Genomic DNA, 23,586 nt, shown 5'->3' on the forward strand with positions numbered 1-23,586 from the left:
GTGTAGGCTCATTTAAACGTGTGGAGATCTCTACCATGAGTATGGAGTTCTCCGCCCCGGTAAATCTTACTCAAAGCAGTAGGAAAATGGGCATTCCAATGCATGTTTTGCCTTGGAAGTTTGTGAATGCCTACAACCCTCTATATATGTGGGCGTTCATAAACTCCTCATTCTGCTTTCCTCCCTAGATACAGTAAGAGTTTAACTCTTCCCAGGTTTTGGCTTACATTCCTTTCCAGGGAGGAAGGGAAAGGAATCACACCGGATTCATTGGGTTTGTAAGGGAAGGGGTTTCTCCATAGGGGAACATATTTTCCTGTGCAATTTACTGGGAATCGCAGCTATCACAGGGATAGTGGCCTGCTGAGGTTGCTTTTAAATAAAGCATTCTTTAATGCAGACCGTTTCTCTTCTAGGAAAATGGGAAGCGTTTAAAAAAAAATATTAAAAGTGTAAGGCAGTGGTATATGTTTTTGTCAACAGTCACAAAGGGAAAGGGGTTCCGTTTGCGAATGGCTTACCACTTCCCTTGAGGAGGTGGTAAAAATGAATGTCTTGAAACCAGAATTTGGTCCCAAGATATTAATACATACCAATCTGATTTGGTATTTGGAATGGATGCTCTAAACACTCCCCTTCCAAGTACCTAATCGGTATTGGGTCACAGACCCAAATTGCTGTTCAATAACTTGTTGCCAAATCGTGGTTTATGGCCTGTACATAAGAAAATACATTCAGCGAATTGAGTCATTCGCGACTACAAAAAAAGCTTAGTAAATCTGGCCCCAGATGTTTTAAGTTTGAAAGTGCTTTTCTGGTGAAACACACACCTAATAAATCTTTAATGCAAGCCTCTGTTCTACATTGTTCTTTAGTAATGGAAAAAGTACTTCCAAGGGGCCTAAGGTGTGAACAAAAATAAAACCCAAAACTGAAGTCAGGTTTTAAAAGATAGCTGGAATGCACAGAATAAAGGAGGCTCACTGCTCATTATGTGTGTAGTCTTGTTTTCTGCTGAGTGCAGCATTGTATATGCTAATAACAAACTATTTTTCTGCAAGTTAGATTGGACATTTTTAATATGGCACCATTCTAGTACTTCTATCAAAGATAAAATCATCACTTGTTGGCGAATAACATTTTGAATATTATCCGATGATTGTGTACACATTTCTTTTATCAGAATCCCCTGTACGTTGTATGGCACTGGGATTCACAGAGAAACACAAGATATAAAAGCATATAGAGCCGACCGGGCCTTCCCACTCCCCCCTTAAGATGATTGTACTTTGTGAGGGTGTAAGGGCAATAGGAACACGAGTGCCTCATAGAGAGACTGCAGTCTCGTAGCATTACATCAGGCTTGAATATAAGGCTTAAGAAGGCTGATCTATAGGTTGATGAAGGCCTTGCTTGTGGTTCCAGCCTTTACAGAAGCACAAAGGCGTAAAGGAAACTGGACTGCTTTCCAGATGAGGCTGTGGTCCAGTAAAGATTGTAGGTCTGTGACTGAGGAATATATGGACACACTTCTGACAGTGGGTACACCACGTTCAGAAGGCTGGTAAATTTCCATGTCTTGTGGCCCTCCTCGTAATCATGATTTCGCTCCAGCTGCTTAATATGGTCCTCCCCACCCAAGAAGCAGGGAATGGCATTTTGTATGTACCTCACATGCTGACCCTAAAAAAAGGTCCAGGGTGCTGTTCACAAAACAACAAAAATAGCACATTCACAAGCAGCTGCAACAACACCATCTGCTCCACCACAGGCTCACCTGCCCTGGAGCAAAAGCCATCCTCTGTCACACAACAGCATCCCTGCCAACTCCCTGTACAGCTCCACAGTCCTGCTCCTTGCTTTTGTTGTTTTTAATGGGATTTCCCGGTTTGAGTCCAACAAGAAATAAAGTGTAAAGTTCCACTACGAATCGTCGAGGTTTCGGGTACCTGTCACTGCTTCTTGGAAGGCAGAGTGGGGACTGGTAGAGCTAACTAGGGCTAACTCCCATGTTAACTGACTGTGACATGTCCCAGTAGGTCACCTCAACTCTCTTGTGAGGCAATATCATTGTCGCCATTTTATTGCAAGTCTGCCTGACTCTAGGATTCTGGAGAATAAAGCCATATTCACTTACTGTCGGAAATCCCCATGTGCATAATACTTTAACATTACCATTCCCTGACTGCCTTCTGTTTGATGACTAAACCGTCAAAAAGAAATGTGCAAAACACAGCAGGGGGGCTTGCTTGGCACGGAGCAATTTTGCGGTGGACACACATAATGTGTAGGCACCGTGTTTTGCGTTAAGTTGCGCAATGTGAGCACCAGGGCAAAATGTTAGTAAATCTACCCCAAATTTTGTACGAATTCCACTTTGTTATCGAGCTGGGAAATGTGGCACTGAGCATAATTCTAGTAACTCTGTACTAATGAATTTTTATTTGGACAAACACATCCAGTTTCTTCCTAATTACCGTACATTTGAAACAAAAAAGTATATTTAGATCTCGAAATGCATAATCTCCTTAAGAACATACATTCCGCAAGTTATTATACATTCTCAGGCTATCCGCATAACATTACATTTACACCTTGATTATGATGGGGCCTGTAATTCTATTGTGAGTGCAAATTCCTGTTTGCTGTTGTGTTTTTCCTTTCCGCCTTTTTAAATTGAATTTATGTGGAATTGTATTTCTCCTGTTATTTATCCTCAGTCAGCTGTTATCTTAACAAATCAAGTTTATATGCCCCTATGAGCCCAGTTAGAAATGTAATGCTGATATCTGATATCTTGTAGTTCCCCACGCAGCCGTCATGTCTTTTGCTCTGTTGATTCCTATGTGCAACTAGAGGTTTCTCGGGGCTGCAATCAATAATACCATTACAATCAGGAATTCGTATCCATTATATTGTTTAAATACTTATGTTTTAATACTTCGTGGTAACCATTCCCATAGGTCATCAGGCAATCGTCCTTTAATGCTCAGTTTTTAACTTACATTCTGATCCTTCCTCATTGAGGTTCTTAGGATTGAGGTAAACTGGGTGATTAAGTGTAGTCCTTCTGCAGTTTCCATGGTTTTTCATTCAATAATTGGCGAAACATAGTAAAAAATAAACATCTTTGACATGGAGACAGCTACCCGTGCTGCCGTGCAGCAAATGGTGCAATTCAGTACGTGGTTTACATCTGTTACCCAATGGTACTGTTACACATTTCTGTAATTTTATTGAAATCATCAGATATGGTGAAATGTATTGACAGTTAACGAGACATGTTAAGACTAATTGAGTCTCAATTAATTTGATTTTATGAAACAAATGTTCTGTTTGTATCGTGGTTTGGGACACTAAGGTTTAAATACCCCAAATTGCCCTAGGTCATACGCTCGGAGTATATAAAAATAACTATACAAATAACCATTAACATGTACGTTTTTTGTGCCTGGTGGGTTAGAGGGACTACAAAGAGCATGCAAAATGGTAAATAGTTTACTAACATAAAGTCAGCATTTGACGCAGTAGTCAGGCAAGATAACACTCAAACTGATGTTATGGCCTTCTTCTCATGAGTGCGTGTAGTCTAGCAGGATTGCTCACTTTCGGTTTGCTTGAAAATGCTGCCATATTGCAGAGGTTGTTGTACCTATAGTCCATATTTTTTGTTATATGTTTAGCTGGCTTTTTTTAAACAGAATTATACACTGTATTCTTCACACTTTAATACATCTTCTCTAACCAGGAAATCAAATAATACTATGATGATTTTACCCTTTTGCAAAGATTTTGGCTTTAATCAATTAATCAATCAAGCATTTATAGAGCACGACTTATCACCCAGGGGGTCTCGAGGCACTAGTTGGGGGGATGGAGGTCAGTCAAAGTGCCAGTTCTTGAGGTCGTTCCAGAACTGAGTCAACAAGGGCGACTGTCTCAGGTGAAGCAGCATCGTGTTCCAGGCGAGGTAGGAGAAGGATCTTCCTCCAGCCGTGTTCTTTCAGATCCTGGGGATGGTGGCGAGGGCCAGTTGAGGAGAGCGGACTTGCTTGCTGGTTGTGTAGAAGGAGAGTCGGTGGTTGAGGTAGGCAGGTCCGATGTTGTGAAGGGTCTTTCATGCGTGTGTCAGGAGTTTGAAAGTGATGCATTTGTTGATGGGGAGCCAGTGTAGGTCTCTCATGTGGGTGGAGATGTGGCAGTGGTGGGGCATGTCCAGGATCAGTCTGGTCACAGCGTTCTGTATTCTCCGAAGTCTTATTTGGAGGCTCTTGTTGATTCCGGCATAGAGTGCGTTGCCATAGTTGAGTTTACTGCTGACGAGTGCCTGGGTGACTGTTCTTGTTTCGATGGGAATTCACTTGGAGATCTTCCAGAGCAGGTGGAGAGTGTGGTAGGAGAACAGGCCGTGGGTGTCCTTGGGTGAGGCGCTGTGGCGCCTCTGGTGTTGAGGGGATGCAGGGTGCTGGCACTGTATCGATGGGTGGTGCTGGAACCAGGGTCCATGGCGCAAGTGCGGTCTAGGCACGGACAGGCACAGATGGGCTCGTCTTTGGCACGCCTGCTGCACGCGGCCTCACAGTGGCCGCTATTAAGGAGGGGAAGGAGATGTGAGGGGTCGCTCAGCTGTGAGGCGGGAGGGTGGGAAACATGGCTGTGGGGGGGGGGGGGCAGCACAGGGAAGCAGCGGTAGGGAAAGCGCAGCGATCGCTGAGGAGGTGAAAAACTCTGCAAAAGGGGTTAAAATGGGCAGAAAAAGATAAAAACCAAGGGGGGGGAGGCAAAAAGAGCAAAGGCAGGAGGTGACAGAGAGATACAGAAGGCCTGTGGGTGGAGCTGAAACACACAAGGCAGGCGGGCTCAGAGGACGAAGGGCAGCAACAGGCGGCGCTGCGCTGCTGGAGCGATGCAAACGCGGACCAGAAGTCAGCGGTGCAGAAAGGCTATTGTTGCTACAAGAGTTAAGATGTCAGATTTCATGTCACTATACTTGCTATACAAGGTTCATATCATTGTCTTAGAATGGTAATATGTACATTGTCAACATCAGGGGTGTTTTCCACCGAGCTCTACTGAGTGACAAAAACAAGAGCAAAGCTGAAGTTGCCCATTACACTTTAGAAATCACAGATTTATAAATACTTTTTCCTGTAAACTTTTACGTTGTATATCACTTTTCTGACCTTATGCTATTGCATCCTATAAAGTGCGTTCACTGACAAACAAAGAAGGGGTCATCAGTCAGAAGACACTTAGGGGATGAGGAGACCAGAGAGGAGACATAATAGGTCATGCCTAGCAAAGACTGGGACCACACGCCCAAATACAAAATAAATGTATTCCCTCAGTGCAGGCACAAACTCAGTGAAGAAGCCTGCATTTGGAGGGGTGCAGGAACCACGGCAGGTGGGTGCAGTGTTTCGCTGCACCCTCTTTTGCATGTTTATTGCACAGATGTGGAAAAAGTAGCCATCATCATTAGGAATGCCTCACCAATTAATAATGATTTGAGAGAATATGTCACATACCCCAAACATCCCTAGCCTATTAGTTTTAAAGCCCTACTTGACTTGTGTCATCATTTCACTATTGTGTATATCTTGTCCATATATTACCTCTAACATGTCTGTAAGCCAGAAGGTCTTCCAGTCAGTGTCCAATTTGACAGCATTCCTCTCAGCAACAGGTCGTTCTTCCTCCCCCACTCCAGTTCTAAGGGGCATTTAAAACGATGTTTCCCATTACGAAGTCTACGGATCAGATGGGGGCTAGTGAGCTTAGGACCCATATTTTCAACAAGAAGCTGAACTCCTACAAATATTAGGAAGCGCGTAAGAAAGAGTTCATTGGAACTTTGGAAGTCCACCGGAGCTGTACATGGTCAATCTACAGAAGACGTCCGCAGCCAGGGTCACTGTGAATACTGAGCAGAGAATGGAAAATCCCTTGTTAGCTGAAGAAACCAGAGCTGAAGGCGTGTGCGCTATATCATTCAGTTCAAAATCATAGATCATATGCATGTGCATTGAAGCTATTAAGTCATGCCAACATTATCAAACATAGAAAAATGTGCATGCACACAACCCTTGTCTGCTTCTGCTTGGCTAGCCACTTTTATACAAGGGCCTATCAAGGTAGTGCGGCACTGGTTGATGTATATTTTAGTACCTCTCTTTGTGGTGTAGCCGAACCAGACCTTAACGGGCTCATCAATAATGTTTTTCCATGAGGAAATGGCATGGATGTCAATTTGTGGCCTGTGCATAGGAAGTGCCTTGCTTTGGATGATGCTCTGAAACTTTATGAGCTGTATTGCCCAAAACACCTTCGGATAGCATCAGGGAGGTGCCGATGAACTGCTGTGTTGTTCAGACGCAAACCAGCTCTGGAAATATGTTTATTTTAATAATGAGGCACAGGATGTTTTTTTCTATATTAATAACCCACAAAAACCTGCTCTGTAAGAGCCTCAGTTGTTGGGACCAAATTACCCCATCTGTATTACTTTTTGCCTCTGGCGTATCCCATCGTTAAGCTTGGTACATATTTTCTAGTATCAGAAAAGAGAATAGGGAATGGATGGGCATTGAGTCTAAAGTCCCATTTCACTTACATCTTTGACCACTGCTGGTGTGAATGGAGACAGTGGCAGACACAAAAATTAGGTCCCCCGTTCCCTCGGAAAACAGCTGAGGTACCCCTAAAATTTCACTAAAGCTAGCACCCATGCAATATTCAAAGGTCTTGTATTGAGTCATGCACATGGACACTTTAGGAGCCTAATTTATGCTAATGAAGTGAAAGAATATGGCACTGCAGTGGTGACAGCTTCAAGCCCCAGTCGAGTGCATGGGCAATAACATACTTCAATATAGGCATGCATGGCTGACAGTCTGTAGTCAGGGATTACTGGGATATGTCCATGTGTATAAAATTAGACATTTTACTGATCTGTAGGTCACAAGGCAGACTCAACAGTCCCCTTTTGAGGATGGTAAGTCTGGCACCATTAACGTGGATAATGCTAATGTGCTATGTAAAGTATCCAGAGCACATATAAACTACTCACTGGTATTACTAAACTCACTCTAGAACGCATAAGGGTAGCCCCTATGGGCGGCTTATTTCCCTGTGTCACCTCTGCAAAGCTGAAGGTACTGCCCTTGACCCTGTGGTGCCAGCAGATGGCTGCCAGTGCCGGAGCTCAGCTGGCACCTTAGATAAACACAGAGCGCAGTACCACAGTCCCAGCAGCTGCGCCAACACAATGGGCCTGTCTCTTTGTGTATAAATATTGTGCAGCTATCTTTGTCTGGGGGCTGAAAAGGGATCCGCTTCATGCGTCTCATGCTAATTTTAGATCCACATTAACATAAACAGAGGGATGTGCGCTGTTATGGCAGACAGAGGAAAGGTGTACGCTCGAAGATGTGCAGTGATTCTGGCCGGAGCCAGAGCGTTTGGGGCCTGAACTATGTGACGCTCAAACGTAACCGGAAACACCTGTTTAGAGTAGGATAATGGCATTAGAAACATTACTGCTTTGGACGGTCTTTAAGACATATGTGAATAGCACAGTAGTACGTAATGGATACTATTCTGGAAATATGTCTCAGTGAGTTAAATGCTCGCTTGTGACATCTGCTGTGGCCTACTTGACACAAATTGGAATCCCAGCAAGACCATCCTAGCCCTTCGTTCTTCTGATGTTGATAAATTATTCAATTGGGCAGTAGTACATACTGGTGCATTATAGAGCTTTAAACAGGAGCTTCAGGGAAGACAAAAATCGGGACCTCCAAGGTGAAGGCATGTAATGCTTGAGAGCTGGCAAGGGTGGGCTGAAAACACCCAGATAGGATGGTGTCTAGCAACCTCTGTGCGCTGGCAATGTTTTATATTAAGTAAGTTTACAAAAGCGGTTTGGCAACTGGATGGTGACTTCAAAGCTCTCGTTGGAGGCGAGGGTGAGAGTGATGGGGGAAGAAAATACACCAGAAGCATTTACCTGAGCCCAGCCCATAGCTGTGAAGGAACTTACAGTATTGTCTGTATCCCATCTTCGGACGAGGGATCAGGGGTAGGGCATCCTGGGAGTGAAGTGACCCTCTACCCGAAACACTTTTATCTTCATGGTTAGAAGCAGTAACATATTATGGAAAGCTGCAGCCTTTATGCATCTTTTGTGTGTTAAAAGGGATGGGTCCTTACCAACACCTCAAGTAGGCGAGGGGTAGTGTCATAGGCAGGGCTGGCTTTTGGTATTGGTGAGCTGAGTTGAATCCCAGGGCACAAATCTTGATGGGCACACAGAGCTGTCTGCATTAAGCTAGTGATAACATCAGTGCCAGTCTCAAATGGCTTAAGTGATTGAGTTCAAAGTGATTATAGAATTTTAAAAACATAATTCCCAATCAGCCCTCTGTCTTCCCCTCCCTTCTTCCTCACACCCATTGTTGCCACACACCAAGAACCCCTCCCCCACAACAAACAACCTGGCACCAGCGTGAGAGAGCTAAGCTGTGGGCAAGGTTGGACTGAGACAGAAAATAGACCCTGGCACCAAAATAAAAGTGGCCCCTCATTACGAAATTAGTCTGCTAAAGAAGTGACCTATGTTTACAAACTGGGGCAGTTTTGAGCTTGTAAAGACACACTGTCTTAAGAGTTTTGCAAGGTCTGGAAGACTGCGTGGATGTGAGCTTGCTGCAAGCAATGTTTGTTTTAATAGTAGAGAAATCAACATTTAAAACCAGCCCAGCATAAAATAAAACTGGCCTACACACTGATGTTTCAGACCAGCCTATAGGGCAGTGCCTTATTGCCCTATACGCCAGTCAGCCCTAGCCATGAGTGATTCAATTCAGTTATACTAAAATGTGTGTGTTCAGAGGCCTGGCACTCAGTGGCGGCTGGTGACATGTGAAAGTGGTGGAGTATAAATGTTGGGTTTGACTTTTACGTAGCAGGGGAAAAAAAGTGAAAAAAGATTGGCAAATGGTGCATTTTAAAGTAAATGAATTTAGTGAGAAATCAAGGTTAATAGAGCAGTGGGAACGTATTGACTTGAAATATTAAACACATAAAAAACTGCCCCATATCTTACTCATTAATATGTTCAACAGATACTGACTGTAATGTGCAAACTGTACAGCGCAACAACGGCAGGCCATTTAAAGTGTGTGCTTGCTCAGTGTCTTGTACTGCATGCACATCAACTTTTGAAGAAAGTGCTGTAACCAGGCTTAAATTATAAAAGTGGGGGCTCTGTAAAAGGGAACGTGTACATTAAATTTCGGTGTTATCCAAAGTGTGACACCTAACCGCTATTTTAGTTTCTCTCTGAGATGTTATTGAATTCAGATGTATAACACAACAACTGACATACACCTAAATCCTGCCAGTACTATTGGCTTTGTCAATGGTTGTTAGCTGTTTAAGAGAAATGAGCAGTAATGATTTGTTATATATAATTAGAATCTATAATTAACATTGGAAGTTAAATATTACTGAGGCCTGTGGAAGGAGTATTGGCCTTCAGTTATGTGCCTTTTATGTTAGATATAGATGCCCCTTTTCTCTGCACAACTCATCCATCTGCACATCTTTAACCTCTTCTTTTTCCTCTTCAGCACCCTCTTTTAACTTTCTCCCAAATGCAGTACCTAGCATCTCCCTCACTTTACCACCCCCAAATGTACCCTTCTGTTACTCACATTTAAGCACTTTATTTTACTTTACTTTTGTCTTGTAAATATTTTGACAGCTGTGTACCCTCTACACACATTTACACAGAATTTCAATTGCAACTGGAGTACTTGACCATTGTTCTATAGGCTCTGTAGAGAGACCAACCCACTGACAGGCACTTTGCTTTTCCTTCCACCTCCGCACCAGAGCTTTTGATAAGAGCCCCTCGCAATCACCTGGCACGACTCAAAGTATGCACTATGCAAGAGTAATAGGTTGCACGGAGAAAATACAGAAACAAAACATGACAAAATAGCTAACACTTGTGGGGAATGCAAAATTAAGTAAAACGTGAAATAAAAAGGAACTAAATTGCTGACATGCATGTTTGTAAGTCAGTACATGTTTTTGGCATTAATGTTAAGGGTATGAAAATGAGGCCAGTTTTAACGCCATACAGCACGTAATTGTCTTCACCATATATTATGCATATTTCTCCCTTCACGCTTGACTCAGACATTTGGATCAGCTTTGCAGCATGGCAAGGGAACAAAAACGCTGCACGTCTTTTGGATCAATTCATGAGGAACTAATGCAGCAGCTCCATTTCTAAAGAGGCCAGCGACCTGCAGTCAGGGCCTGGGGTGCCACAATAGGGGAGGTTAGCGTGACCAAGAGTCTCAGAACAATGTACATAACACAAGATTCGTTTTATAACACTTACCATTACTGAAGACAAGGCACCAAATAACACATGCTTGCATCCTGTCCTACTGTGTGATGAATGGGAAAGGGTGGGATCTATGCCTGACGTCAGGCCTCATGCAGGGATGCCTGCTCTAAAGACCGAAATCCTGACCCTGACCGTCCTATAGACTATCACCGGCCTACAGTAGATACCACCATAGTCTACAATAGCAATGAAGTGCTTTAAAAAGGTAAGCCTTGCGTTGTGCGTCACATTCAAGAAATTTGATTTATTGCCTGGCTTCCGTCTCCTGCTTCAGACTAGGGTGGGACAGACAGCCCTAACCTAAATATATTGATTTGTTAATAGATTGATCTATTTAATGTTTTTGGAGGTAAACATTTAGGAATTTCAGAGGGGCGCAGCCCTAGAGCACTAACGGAGAAACCTCCCCCGCTGACACAAAGTATGAGTCCCCTGTTGCCTCATTTTATTTACCAGCAGAAGTGCGGATCCCAACTTCTTTCTGCCAAGGGCGATATCCAATCTGTGACTTGCTCTTCATAGGATCTTCACTGCCTGAGCCAGTCTGATTTTTGTAACAATTTATGTTGCACACATCCTTACTTACCAATAACAAAATGGTTCTGCATCAGATACACTTGTGTATAGAAAACCTTGGCACGTGTTAGTCATACAGCGCAAACATTATATTGCCAAACTGTGAAAATGATCCCTCAGTGCAGAAACACATTAGCTTAGGTAAATGTATATGGGGAATTTGCACCATCCAAGAGAAATGAAAAATCCATAACTTCCTAAAACTTAATTGGCAAAAAAGCAGCTGAACCCTGTTATCTGGCAATAAAGCTCACATCTGCGGTTTATACTTTAATGAGCCAACAGGGAAATGCACAAATATTAATAACAAACTGCAAGTCTGTGCGCCTAAGGCTTGGGTTTTACCTGTGCCTAATTAGTATGCATTATTGACGGGGCCACACAGTTTGTGCAATTCACTAGAACTACTAGGTGGTGTGTGTTCTGAAGAGAACACTCATCCCTACGCTTGATCCATTGTATGCTTCTTTTGATATTTAGATTCTGTTGTCTGTTGGCGGGAGGATGGTACTCTGTTGCCAGTAGTGAGATGTACTCCCTTGGCACACACTCTCGGACAAATGCCAGTTTAAACTCCTAATCTAGACTCTATCTGCCTGGCATGTTTATATTCAGGATATTATAAACTCTTCTGTACTCGAGTTAGCATCCCTAAACTATAGTGGTGGCCACTAAAGTTATGCGGCAATGAAGGACCAAATTATGTAGCACCGTTGATAAATTATGCGGTGATAAAAGCTCATTTATGCTTGGTAGTGTTGCATGTTCTTTGGCGGTGGTTGTACTATTTTGCACTTCGACATTTTAACAGACATAAATGCTGATTGAACAAATAATTCACGTAATTTATTATTGGCTTAGTACCTGAATGCAGACAGCAATCAACAACTAGATACAACCAGTTAACCTATGCAGTGGCCATGCCGCTGTGCAGAGGCATATATAGCACTTTTTTAAAATCACTTATTAATATGAATCAAAACCATTTTTGTTGCAATCTGCAAATTATGCAGCAGATGATGAAATTATAAATCACCGGTGATCAATCTCTGATTGTGCAGTAATCTCCATCACAGAAGAATCACATAATTTAGTGAGTATTGCTTGGGGAGGTGTACATTGTATGTGAGAGTGCAAAGTTGAAAGGCTTTTGTGATAGTTTGGATCTGGCATGTGAGGTGTGAAGAACTTTGGGGATGTTGTGTGGGCCGAGTACGCTTATGAGGCGTGTTAGGATAACATTGAAGGGGTATTGTTAGAGGGCAAAGTTGGCATGTCAAGTATGAGGGAGTAGAGCAGATTAAGCAGTGTGCAGGTGAAGAGTTAGCATGTGAGTGTAAGGGGGCAAAATGCAAGGGTTAATGTGAGAGGGTGGTGTTATTATGTGAAAAGGCAAAGCTAAATGTTTATTTTGGGAGGACGGGGTTGGCATTTAAGGTCTTAGAGAGTAGACCTAAAGGGGAATGATAAAAGGGCAGAGTTAACGTGTGATGCATGAGTAGGTAAAGCAGAAGTGGTCTTATTAGAATGTGGACTTAGAATATGTAATGTGAAGGGGTAGAGCTGAAGAATTATTGAGAGATGGCAGAGTTGGCATGAGAGGTGTGAAAGGCACAGCTGAAGACGTATTGTGAAAGGGTGATGTTGGCATGTTACGCAAATGCCCAAAATCTATTACAGAAGACCAGCATTTCCTCAGAGATCCTCAGCATCCCCAGCCACCTGGAACCGGTCCTTGGGCATCCTCAGTGGGCCACATGAGACCAGTAGCAGTCCTAAAAGACCCTAGATCTTCTTATAGACCCTAAAGGAGGCTTCAGACATCCTACTAACCATCACAGTCCTCAGCTCACCTTGAGCTACACTGAGCTGGACTTCCGTTGCCCTCATCTTGCCTTGAGACAGCCAGACCCTTACCCTGCCCTCAGAGCTATTACAAAAAAACAAAAAGATCCTTGGTCATATACAGATAGCCCCCAAGAGTATCATCTCACCCTCAGTAACCAACAGCTTTCTATCAGGGACACCCCAAGGTGGATCTCACAAACACCTTCGGCCCATTCTCAGTTCTCTGAACCACTATCAGAGATTTCCATCATATCATCAGATACCATAAGGTTCAGCCAGCTTTCAGAAGCTCTTATACCATCAATAGCTTCCTTAGCAAGCCCTTGGTGCTCCTCCAAACACCAACAGCCAGTCATTTGCTACTGTGAAACGTCCCTCAAAGATCCTTAGCCTGCCTTCAAACATTCCCAGCAGTCACTCTCTCTGTCTCTTAAGGTACCTCCAGACTACTCCCAGAAATCCCTGACAAGCTCTTGGATACCCCATGCACGCTCCCAGCCACCCATGAGACACCACCATTTGACCTTTAGACATGCTCTGCTGTCCCTCAGCCTGCCTTTAGGCACCACCATCTAGTATTTAAACAGCCCGCATGTGCCCTCTTAGACCCTTGCTTTACCCTCAGACACCTCCAACATGCCCTTAGAATCAATGAGCATGCCTTCAGAGACTCTCACAGTCAGTGCCCCTAGCTTCAGCTGGTCATTTAGTGCTCCTCATCAACCATTACAATGCCCTTTATACCTCCAGGATGCTCTCAAGAAGCCTGAAGTTTGTCTTCAGTCATCCACAGCTGGTTCTAGCACTCCCTCAGCCAGCTTCTAAAGACCCTCACTGTTCTCTCAGACTCCTCAGGCAGTCCTGCAAAAGACGCTCATTACCTTGTTGGCCAGACCCCCAGACTACCCTCACAGTGCACCACCAGACACAACCAGCCGCCCTTCAGACAGTACAATCTGGACATCAAACACACCATTTGGTCACTGGACAGCAGTTCAGCTTCCTTGCATACATCCTTAGAGCTCCACTCTTCCACTTGACAGAAATATACCCCTTCCAGGAGCCACTTCCCTGTTGAAGGAGTACTGTGAGTGGGCAAAGGTTTCAGGAGAGGATAGGGTTGGAGGAGTGGCTCCCGAGGGCAGAGATACATTTGAAGTGAGAGGAACGCACTGTGGTACAAGAAGTAGGTTGTGTTATTGTATGAGTCAGAACATTGCAAGAGAGCAGGGTGAGCATTATAAGAGGGCTTGGCATTGCATGAGAGATAGTTCATGGCAAAGTGTGTGAGTCTCTATAAACAAAAGTGGGAACTGGGAGATTAATGGTCCAGTGCACAGTCTCCCAAAATGAACCTATAATATCAAAATAAGTGCACTGTTCCACAACAGAGAGAGAAACAAGAAAACTAATCGAGTTTGAAAGTGGCGAATCTATACTGAGTATTCTTAGGAGGGCCCTCAAGCACCCATTTGGGTGACAGGTATCATCATCGGGCTTACTCCTCGCCAGACTGGTGCTGCAATGCCTGGCGGGCCACCCAACATTCTGGGTGGCACTCAACCATTGTAAAATTGCTAACAATGAGGGTCTGGGAAAGAAACTGAATCAGAAACGGAGAGTGTAGAACAAGAGACAAAACTCTAAAATTAGCTCTGAACCTGAGCCACTGTTTTAATGCGATAGAAATTGGGTTCAGGCCAATATTAAAAACAAAAATATAAAAGTGTTACTGGAAATAATGTACCGTTACACTCTATAATCAGGGAAGGTAGTTCACCTAATCCTACATGGTCAACATGTTTCGCGTCTATGCTTGGTCACAAAGTGATCCAGTGACGCTTCTTCATGACCCACGAAAAAAGCCTTTGATTATCAAACTACTTCTCCTATGTGTCAGTAATTTATCAAGTGGACATACAGTCACTTATAGAGTAGAAGACAGAGTATGTCTAAGTCAATCGGTCAGTATAGTCGCCCATCCCATATTAGAGATTGGGCTCCCTAGGTCTGCGCTAGCATCAACCAAGGAAAACGAATATGTTAGATCCTCAGTTCGTCCGGGAACCTGCCCTCTGCCGCGCGCCTGTAAACGACAGGAACTACCTTCCCTGATTATAGAGTGTAACGGTACATTATTTCCAGTAACACTCTTATATTTTTGTTTTTAATATTGGCCTGAACCCAATTTCTATCGCATTAAAACAGTGGCTCAGGTTCAGAGCTAATTTTAGAGTTTTGTCTCTTGTTCTACACTCTCCGTTTCTGATTCAGTTTCTTTCCCAGACCCTCGTTGTTAGCAATTTTACAATGGTTGAGTGCCACCCAGAATGTTGGGTGGCCCGCCAGGCATTGCAGCACCAGTCTGGCGAGGAGTAAGCCCGATGATGATACCTGTCACCCAAATGGGTGCTTGAGGGCCCTCCTAAGAATACTCAGTATAGATTTGCCACTTTCAAACTCGATTAGTTTTCTTGTTTCTCTCTCTGTTGTGGAACAGTGCACTTATTTTGATATTAAAGCGTGTGAGTCAACAGGGTGAAGTTAGCACAGGATTTCTGCTGGGTTTGCAAATGTATTTTATTTACCAGTTTTGGAGTTGTACGGTGCAAGGGTCCACCTCTAGGTAGCCTTTGAGTGATTTGGTTTGATACATCAGTTAGGTAGTCCACCAATAAACATAATAGTTAACAGCAAGTACCAGTAAACATGCAAGCTAACTGGTGGTAATCCCTAAGAAAGAGCTGTAATACCTGAGACTACGAAGTTGGTTTTAGTTGTCTATCTAGCAGTCCTAGATGCAGCATTGCAAGAGAGCTGTGGTAGTGGCAAAGGAGAATTCTTCTGGAGTAGAATTGCATTACAAGAGGGTGGAATGTGGAGTGCACAGGAAGAGAAGTAGGTAGACCACCGCAAGAGAGCTTACAATTGCAGAGGCAATTGGCAGTGGTTAATGGTATGTGTTGTTAAACAAGAGGGTATAAGCATTGTCCTGTGTATTGCAGATAATGCATAGCAAGGGGTTGTGGCCCGACTGACTACTGCAGGTGTAGATAGACTTTGCCGGTAATGGAACAGGCAGAACTTGCCAAGCACACGCAAACAATTTTAGGCAGTGGCACTCTACAATTATGATGATCCATCAGTTATTCACAGTAGCTATTTCAATGTTTTGGTTGGCTACACTATTATTTATTATATATATATTTATATACATTACACACATTTTAACAGTGGTGCTGCTTAACGTATCATGCATGCATTGACATGCAGGAGTTACCTTGGGGCATTCAGGTGCGGAAAAAATAAGTGTGTTGATGTTCACTCTTTTTGTCTGTTTGCAGGCTCTCCAGTGGCTGCAAGTAGAACGTGGCCTTCCTTCCAATCATCCTCCAACCAGGCAGCTTCATTGCCTTCGAGTCACCCCATGCCAACGTCACAGTCGTGTCCGCAATCAGCATTCAGCTCTCTTCAGATGGGAAATGCCCCAGCTTCTCCTGCCCACAGACCGTTTCCTGCGGCTGCTTCCTTTTCACATTCTACAAGTGGTGGAAGTGGGAGCGATTCTCCAAGTCCCATTTATCAAGGTCTTTTGAGTCCACCAGTCATGCAACCCAACCCTTTGCAACATATGCTGAGCAGCGGCATTGTGCCGCAGAACATAAACAGCGCTGCCATGCCCTTTGTGTCAACATCACAATCAGCTCCTGACTGGTCCGCCACAACGCCACTCTTCTCGTTGGCCAATGTCTTTTCCTTGGCAATGAGCATGGCCCAGACCTTCCTGCCCGGTGCATCGGCTGTTACTGCACAACCTCAAGGGATCCAGACAGGCAACCAAATGTATCCTCCTCAGATGCCAGTCCACTGTCCGCCACCCCATCATATGCCAGTCCACGGTCAGCGACAGCCGGTGTACCAAAATAACTACTCACAGCCTCAGATGGAGATGGTGCCCAGGTCTCCTGCCCAAGGACAGTGCCAAAATGTACGCCTTAATTCTAGTGGGGCACAGGAGATCTTCCCACCGAACCTGCCAGTTTCGACTGTTGGTGCCAATATCCCGCAGCCATTTCAGGGATCGCAAAATATCTCACCCTGGGATCATGTAGTCAACCCCGTTGTGGCTGCCTCGACAGCGGTGCCATCTTCTCCACATGCTGCTGTGACATTTTCATCACCAACGCTTTCTCGAGTCTCTTCACTGCCACACCTAGCTCCAGGAGTGTTAGACAACATGAAAGCGGCACCTTCGTCCCCCGGAGTACGTCCTGTAGATTTGACAAATCCAGCAAAGGATGAGGTGGAGAGCAAATCTGTAAGCAAGGACTTCAATATCTCTTTTGTTGGATATGGCTATCTGCATGAATAAACAAATTCAATAAGTCTGTAATATAAGAAGAAAAACGTTAATTGCCTTTAGCTGCAGGCCTACAGATGAAGGTATCTTCTGTTTTAATTAAGGATTCCAGTTTTCTGTTTTTTACTGACTTTTATACACAAAACAGAAAGCAATATGTTTCCTTTTCTTTTTTTTTAAAAATAGACCATGGAAAGTAGGTCTGCTTCGACTGACTCTCCAAGGTGTCAGTCATGACTGGCAGGCCAATAGCAATGCACATGGGCAATAGGTGGAGTTAAACAAAAGTGCAAAATATCTATAAGCTTACAGAAGAGAATCATTGTAAATATATATATACATATATATATATATATATATATATATCTCTTTGAACCGCAGGCATCTGTACATGTGTGTACATTTATCAGTAAAAAAAAAGTATGGGCGTATATTAATTGCAGCTTCAGTTTTTCAAGGTACACAAAATAAATGTGGGTACATACAGATACTATATGCTACAAATAAATATGGGTAATTAGAGGTAGAAGGGCCAAAAAATAAATGCCATAAAATTGTTAATTACCGTGGCACAAAATATGCGGCAGCGGAAAGTAGCAGCTTGTTAAGCCTTTGGACATCGCCGTGGATACCTCGGCTCTGTTTGCACCATGCCGAGCAGAAAGCACAAAATACCCTGTTTACTGTTTCTCCCCCTTGGCAGAGAATGCAGTTTAATACCTTCTGGTTTCTTCATGTAACGCAGCATTATTTTAGCTTGGGGTTGGAACAGATTACATTTTCTCATCGACAGTAAGATTATAGATGAATTAGTGGACTTCAAGGGACCAATTTACAAAATGGTTTAAAAAAATGATCTAATCTACTTGCTCTAAACCTTAGTGTATTATCTTTTGTGTATGTAGATTTGCAGTTTTTTGAGTTCAGGAATATCCCTACCAATGATCAGAAAAAACTAACCAAATTTTAGCTGCCCATGAGTAGTCCACCTCCTCTACACCTATTAATGTAGACTGTATGACGCGTAGAAGAGGTACGTAAGCGTAGATGCTCATCACTTAGTGGAACGTTCTTCCCTCCTTTTTCTCCACTGACAACATATTTTTAATGCTTGAGAACTCCCCTTGCTTGCACCATTCTGAAGTATGAGGTGATTAGGGAACTTTCCCACTACATTTGTAGTCGTGTTTTAAGTAAATCTACACTGGCACGCAGGAGGGAAAGCAATGGAACAGTACGTGAGTACATTAAAAGTTGTGAATTTGTCGATGCTATTTGCCCTCCTTTTAATTGCCCCTCCACTTCAAATACTCATGTTGTAGTAGCAGCCCTTAAAGTTAGTACAACGTAAAATACAAAACATCTGAAAATGGCTGATCTTCTATGGTAATAAGTTCCATATACAAATGGTAAAGTCCACTGAGACGGTATTCTGTGATTTACACCTGCAGTTTTTTTTGTACACCTATGATGAAGTTGGGTGTGCAACAGAAGTTGTGAAACCCTTAATGTTTCTGGTGGCCATGGGCTAGATGTATCAAACCTTTTTGCATTTGCAAACGGTGCGAATCGCAAAATTCGACCATTTGTGAATGCAAAAATGCCTTTCAAGATTAATGAAAGGCATTTGCTGTGCAATTTCAAGGAATCGCTAAAATAGCGATTCCCTGAAATTGCGACTCCATTTAGGGAATCGCAAATTGCGATTCTCTAAATAGGAAATCGCAAATATGAAATTTCTATTTGCGATTTCCAAAGCACATGTATCATGCATTTCCTAAATGCGAATTGGGCATTTAGGAAATGCAATTACCACCAAATCCAATTTGGTGGTAACCATGTGCAATTTAAAAAATGCATTAAAAATGCATTTTTAAAAATGACATGTAGCGCACACATGCCCCTATGGCATGTGTGCACTTCACATGTCCACTGATATTTTTTTAGGGGGGAATCAAAGGGGACCTCAGGCCCCCAGCACCCTGGGATTTGCATTACCTAATTTGCAAAAACATTCGCACCTATGGGCCTGCAGGCCCATATGAATGAATGGTGTCCCATTCCCTAATTGCGATTCGGTAATAGCAATTGCAACTTTTAAGAAATCGCTATTACCGAATCGCAATTTTCACACATCCCATTTTGCATTTCTTAAATAGCGATTTCTTTAAAATCGCTATTTCGGAAATGCAAAGCGGGATAATGATACATCTAGCCCCATATGAGTAAATGAGCCCATGTTAGAGAGATCTGTGTTCAACCTTCATTTTAGAGGTTAAAAATAAATCATGGCATTACTGACTCACCCATTGAACCTTTAGATTTTGATACCATGAGGACTATCGAATTGGTTAAAAATGGTACCTAATTCTGAAAAGTGAAGAGATTATTTGTTTTTACTTATAGACCATGCTACTTCAGAAATTGGCATTTTGCAATGGTACTCAGTTTAGCGACCTAGAATAAAGGTCCTAGTGTGATCTGCTGTGACTTAAACCTATTTTAGTGAATTAGATTGCTATTGGTCAGTCTCATTATTATTCTTGAGAAATGTCCATCTAACTTCCAAGAGAAAATAAGAAATAAAAATATCAAATAACAGTTAACTGTTAGCAGTCAAAGATGGCAAAGTCAGATTAACATCTTCTTGGATAAAAAATCAGAAGGTGCTCTAAAGCTTCTCCGGCCATTTCCACACTAGAACAAACCTTTGTCCACAGGCCATACAAAATGAGGCCCTCCAATATAAACCTGAATGCTCTATAATGCTCTATGGCTGATGTTCACATTTGCAACCGAAGAAAGATAAGACCAGTGCTTCATTAAGATGGCTCTCTGCAGCTACCTTAGGATGCTGCTCAGAGTGGCCACAAGAGGGTGCCAGGTTGCAACAAAGGTCATAAAGTGGCTTTGTTTCTTAGGAATGGAGGGATCCCAAATGCATTTGTATATGGGATTCTGAAAATTGTTGCTCCAGAACCTGCTATTGGATGCACCATTAGCAATGATTGTTAATTACATTATAATTCCATAGCAGGGAGATGCGATCTAATGGAGCCTGATTTCTTTTTCTTAAAAGGTGCCCCCTTCACCTTCCAAAGACAGCGTTCAAATTCATGAATCTACGGTAATGAACTCTGTAGCAGCAAGTAAGCTCTCCAATTCCAACGGTAAGTTGTCTGTTGCAGCTTGTCAGTATTTATCCATGTACAGTTTCTCTCCTACTTCATTTTTTTAAACAAATGTAATTTATTTAATTTAATTGTGGACTTAACTAGTGTAGTCATTCTCTTTCTCAAGAATGTGAGGAGAGTTGCATTTCCTGCGAGTGAAAGCTCTTTTAAGGTCAAACATTAATACTGATAAAAGAAATAATGAAAGAAAAGTAGGCATTAGAGAACAGAAGAGGGTGGATTTTAGAATTAAGCAAACGCTACGTGCTGACGAGATGATACTTTAGTTATGAGCTTGTAACAGAACCGAAGATGGTTTGGCTAGTACACTAGTTGCAGGGTAAAGTGAGACATGCCACGATTGATTTCGATCCCCTGTGAATAACCAACCAGTAGACATCTCAATTACTTCGAACATGCCCACTATTTCAGCTTGCATACTGCTACAAGCAAACAGATTTGTGCATAATCACACAAAAAAAGTTAAATTGGTCATTCTGAAAATCTGTAATTTTGCTCGAGACAATAGCTAATTGAGCCCCTATTTCAAACTAGAGGAGGATTGAAAAAGCCCTACTGCTTCTTAAATTGTGTCCATAACTTAGGCTAATCCATGTTCAGTCCATCAGTCCTGACAAAGGGTCCAACAGGATGGCTGTGGCCTGAAACCCATTCACATTTATGTTACAGAGAATTAACTTCAAAGGAATCACTTACATAGCTGAATTACCAGAATGGATATGCAAAGAAGCAATGGCAATTTAGATGGCCATTTCTTCCTTAAGACAGACAGATGGTAAACATCTTAGTATTTGTGCAGTCAGAAATGAATGATGGGCCCTGTTAATCTGCAGCATGATTTGTATTTGTACATTTGTAACCTGAGCCCTTCGCCCCCAGTCTATGTTTCTTCACACTCCAGCATCAGTTGATGTCCCCAGTGTGGTGGGCAGTAGATGCGCAGTCACAGGTCAGAGATAGTTCAAAACACAACATTGAAACATTAGGCCGCAGTTTTGGAGGGCTGAAGACCTGCTTCTTATTTGCTTCTTCCTTACCATCCAGGGCTACATCAGAATTTAACCATAAGTTGCCTATCACCAAAGCTTTGGCGCGGCCTCCACTGTTAAAGCTACTGCACCACCAAGGACAACAGCCTCTTACATTTACTACTGAGGTGCTTGCACATGGAGTTCACTCTTCCTCAGGCATATGAAGCATTTTTTCAGTACCGAAGCCGATACCCAATCAGGTGCAGTACTCAGGAGTTTGCACATGCAGTTCATTGGTCCTCCTGTTCATGCTTGTGGCTAATGTCTATAGAGTACATAGGCTACGAGCAAGTTATTTTCATAGCTGAAGTGACTTCAGTGGTGTTCCTAATCCTTGGAGACATCTGAAGCTGTAAGAATTGGGTCTGACTTTTCCCAGATTTAATGGATATTTGGGTATCATTTCTCCTGTACACAGGTATTGCATCTAGAATGTAATAATCCCCTCAACACACCATGTATTCATCCATACCCTCAGTTCCGGACATTCATTGCAGCCAGTTCTAGTATTTAATTTCTCTTTTCTCCTGTTAGTATGTTATGCCCCTCTCATCGCCGAGTATTAAACATCATCATTCTTCTCATGATGAGCTTTTTCTCCTAAGTATATGCAGGAACAAGAAGAGCCCCGGGAGCGAATTAACTGCTCAAACACACTTGAAACATTACTTTGTTATTGTTTTTTTCAATAGTTGTAGTATGCTGGGCAGCTGAGCTCTCTGTATAGTAAATACTGTGCAGTGCCTGCAGCCTTATATAATGTAAACTCTCAGTAAGTTTAAAGTATTATGAAAAACTGGAGTATCGTAATTTTCCTTAAACAAAGCTGTGAGAAACAGCTTTTAGGTTTCGCAAATTAAGTTGCATGTTGTTCATGAATTCTTGACATGTATGATGAAGTATGAAGTATGCCACAGATGTGGGGCTCTATAAAGTGATACGATTTTGGTGAGTGGGAAAACACTGTGTAAATTCAGGAGGCCTACAGACTGGTATAATATGTACCTGCAAATCATTATGGTAGATCTGTAAATGCATTGGCTCTTGGTCTTTTTCAGAGGCCACACCCACACGAGTGGGACGATTCCAGGTTTCCACAACCAAGGAGCCAACAGATACCATCATGGAGAACAAGAGTGCGTGTGTCGATGGCGACAGCTGCCATAATCATCTGGACCAGGGAAGTCCTACCAGAGATCTGAAGGCCTCAGAACAAACACTCTCTGTCTATGAGACTGCTTCTTCAGACACAGAGGCCACGAGTACTGACCAAGATAATGAGCTGAGCAGCTTATTGTTTCATGAGGCTCCCACCCAGCCCATGCCATGCATCAATGGGGGCATCAACAGCAGCCCAGTGACTGTTGAAACTGCTGGACCACTCATCACATTCACACCTGATGTGAATGTGAGCGATCGGAATGAACCAGACAGCAACTTTTCCAGTGACGACGATAGCCTCCAGAGTCCTCAGCAAGTGTCATCAACAGTCCAGGTTTGGATGCATTACACAAGAGGTATCTCCTACCTGAGCAGCGATGACACGGATAGCGAAGACGAGGATATTTTTGAGGAACTAGAGAACCTCAGGCAAAAGTAAGCACCTGCTTTTGAGTATGCTAGTTGCCGTGGCCAGGAGTGGACAGACATCAGCATTAGATTTATGTTGGAAATTATATCATGCAAACATGCTACCTTGGCATGCTATAAGGAGCTTTGAGAAACTTGAAGCTTTGAGAAATCAAAAAATAACAGTATTTCAAAACTTAAACCAAAGGCAGGATGTAAGCTTTTAGGCACCAGGGTATGTCTTGGTATCAAGGTTCACCTAGTTATTTAGGACGTTCTTTTCTGCATCATGATCTTTGCTGTCCAACTTTCTGTGGTGTATATGAACCATAGTCTTATGACATTCTCCATCTCTGGTGCTCACCATTTTTACATGTAGTTTTGTTTACATTGGATATGAGACAGGAGAGGTGGATCAGCTAAACTTTTAACCTTCATGAACATATGTTATAGAGGGTCTTATTTCAATATTTTTCAATGGAGGGAGAACATTATTTCATCCATTTAATGCAGGTTTGTTCCAGTAGAAGGTTTCATTCTCCACTTTCTGTTGTACCACTCATGCAGATCATGGGATAATGGATG

General features: G+C 42.8%; 1 protein-coding gene across 1 annotated transcript in view; it reads left to right on the forward strand.

The window, feature by feature from the left end:
• WNK4 (WNK lysine deficient protein kinase 4) overlaps positions 1 to 23,586 on the forward strand; it is a 401,913-nt gene that overhangs the window by 365,787 nt on the left and 12,540 nt on the right. Inside the window, exons 15-17 of the mRNA XM_069237729.1 lie at positions 16,192 to 17,165; positions 20,287 to 20,377; positions 22,491 to 23,028. Of these exons, the coding sequence (XP_069093830.1) occupies positions 16,192 to 17,165; positions 20,287 to 20,377; positions 22,491 to 23,028 (1,603 nt within the window). The remainder of the gene's footprint in view (positions 1 to 16,191; positions 17,166 to 20,286; positions 20,378 to 22,490; positions 23,029 to 23,586) is intronic.

This window comes from Pleurodeles waltl, chromosome 6 (genome assembly GCF_031143425.1).
Source record: "Pleurodeles waltl isolate 20211129_DDA chromosome 6, aPleWal1.hap1.20221129, whole genome shotgun sequence".
In the NCBI taxonomy this organism is placed as follows: Eukaryota; Metazoa; Chordata; class Amphibia; order Caudata; family Salamandridae; genus Pleurodeles; species Pleurodeles waltl.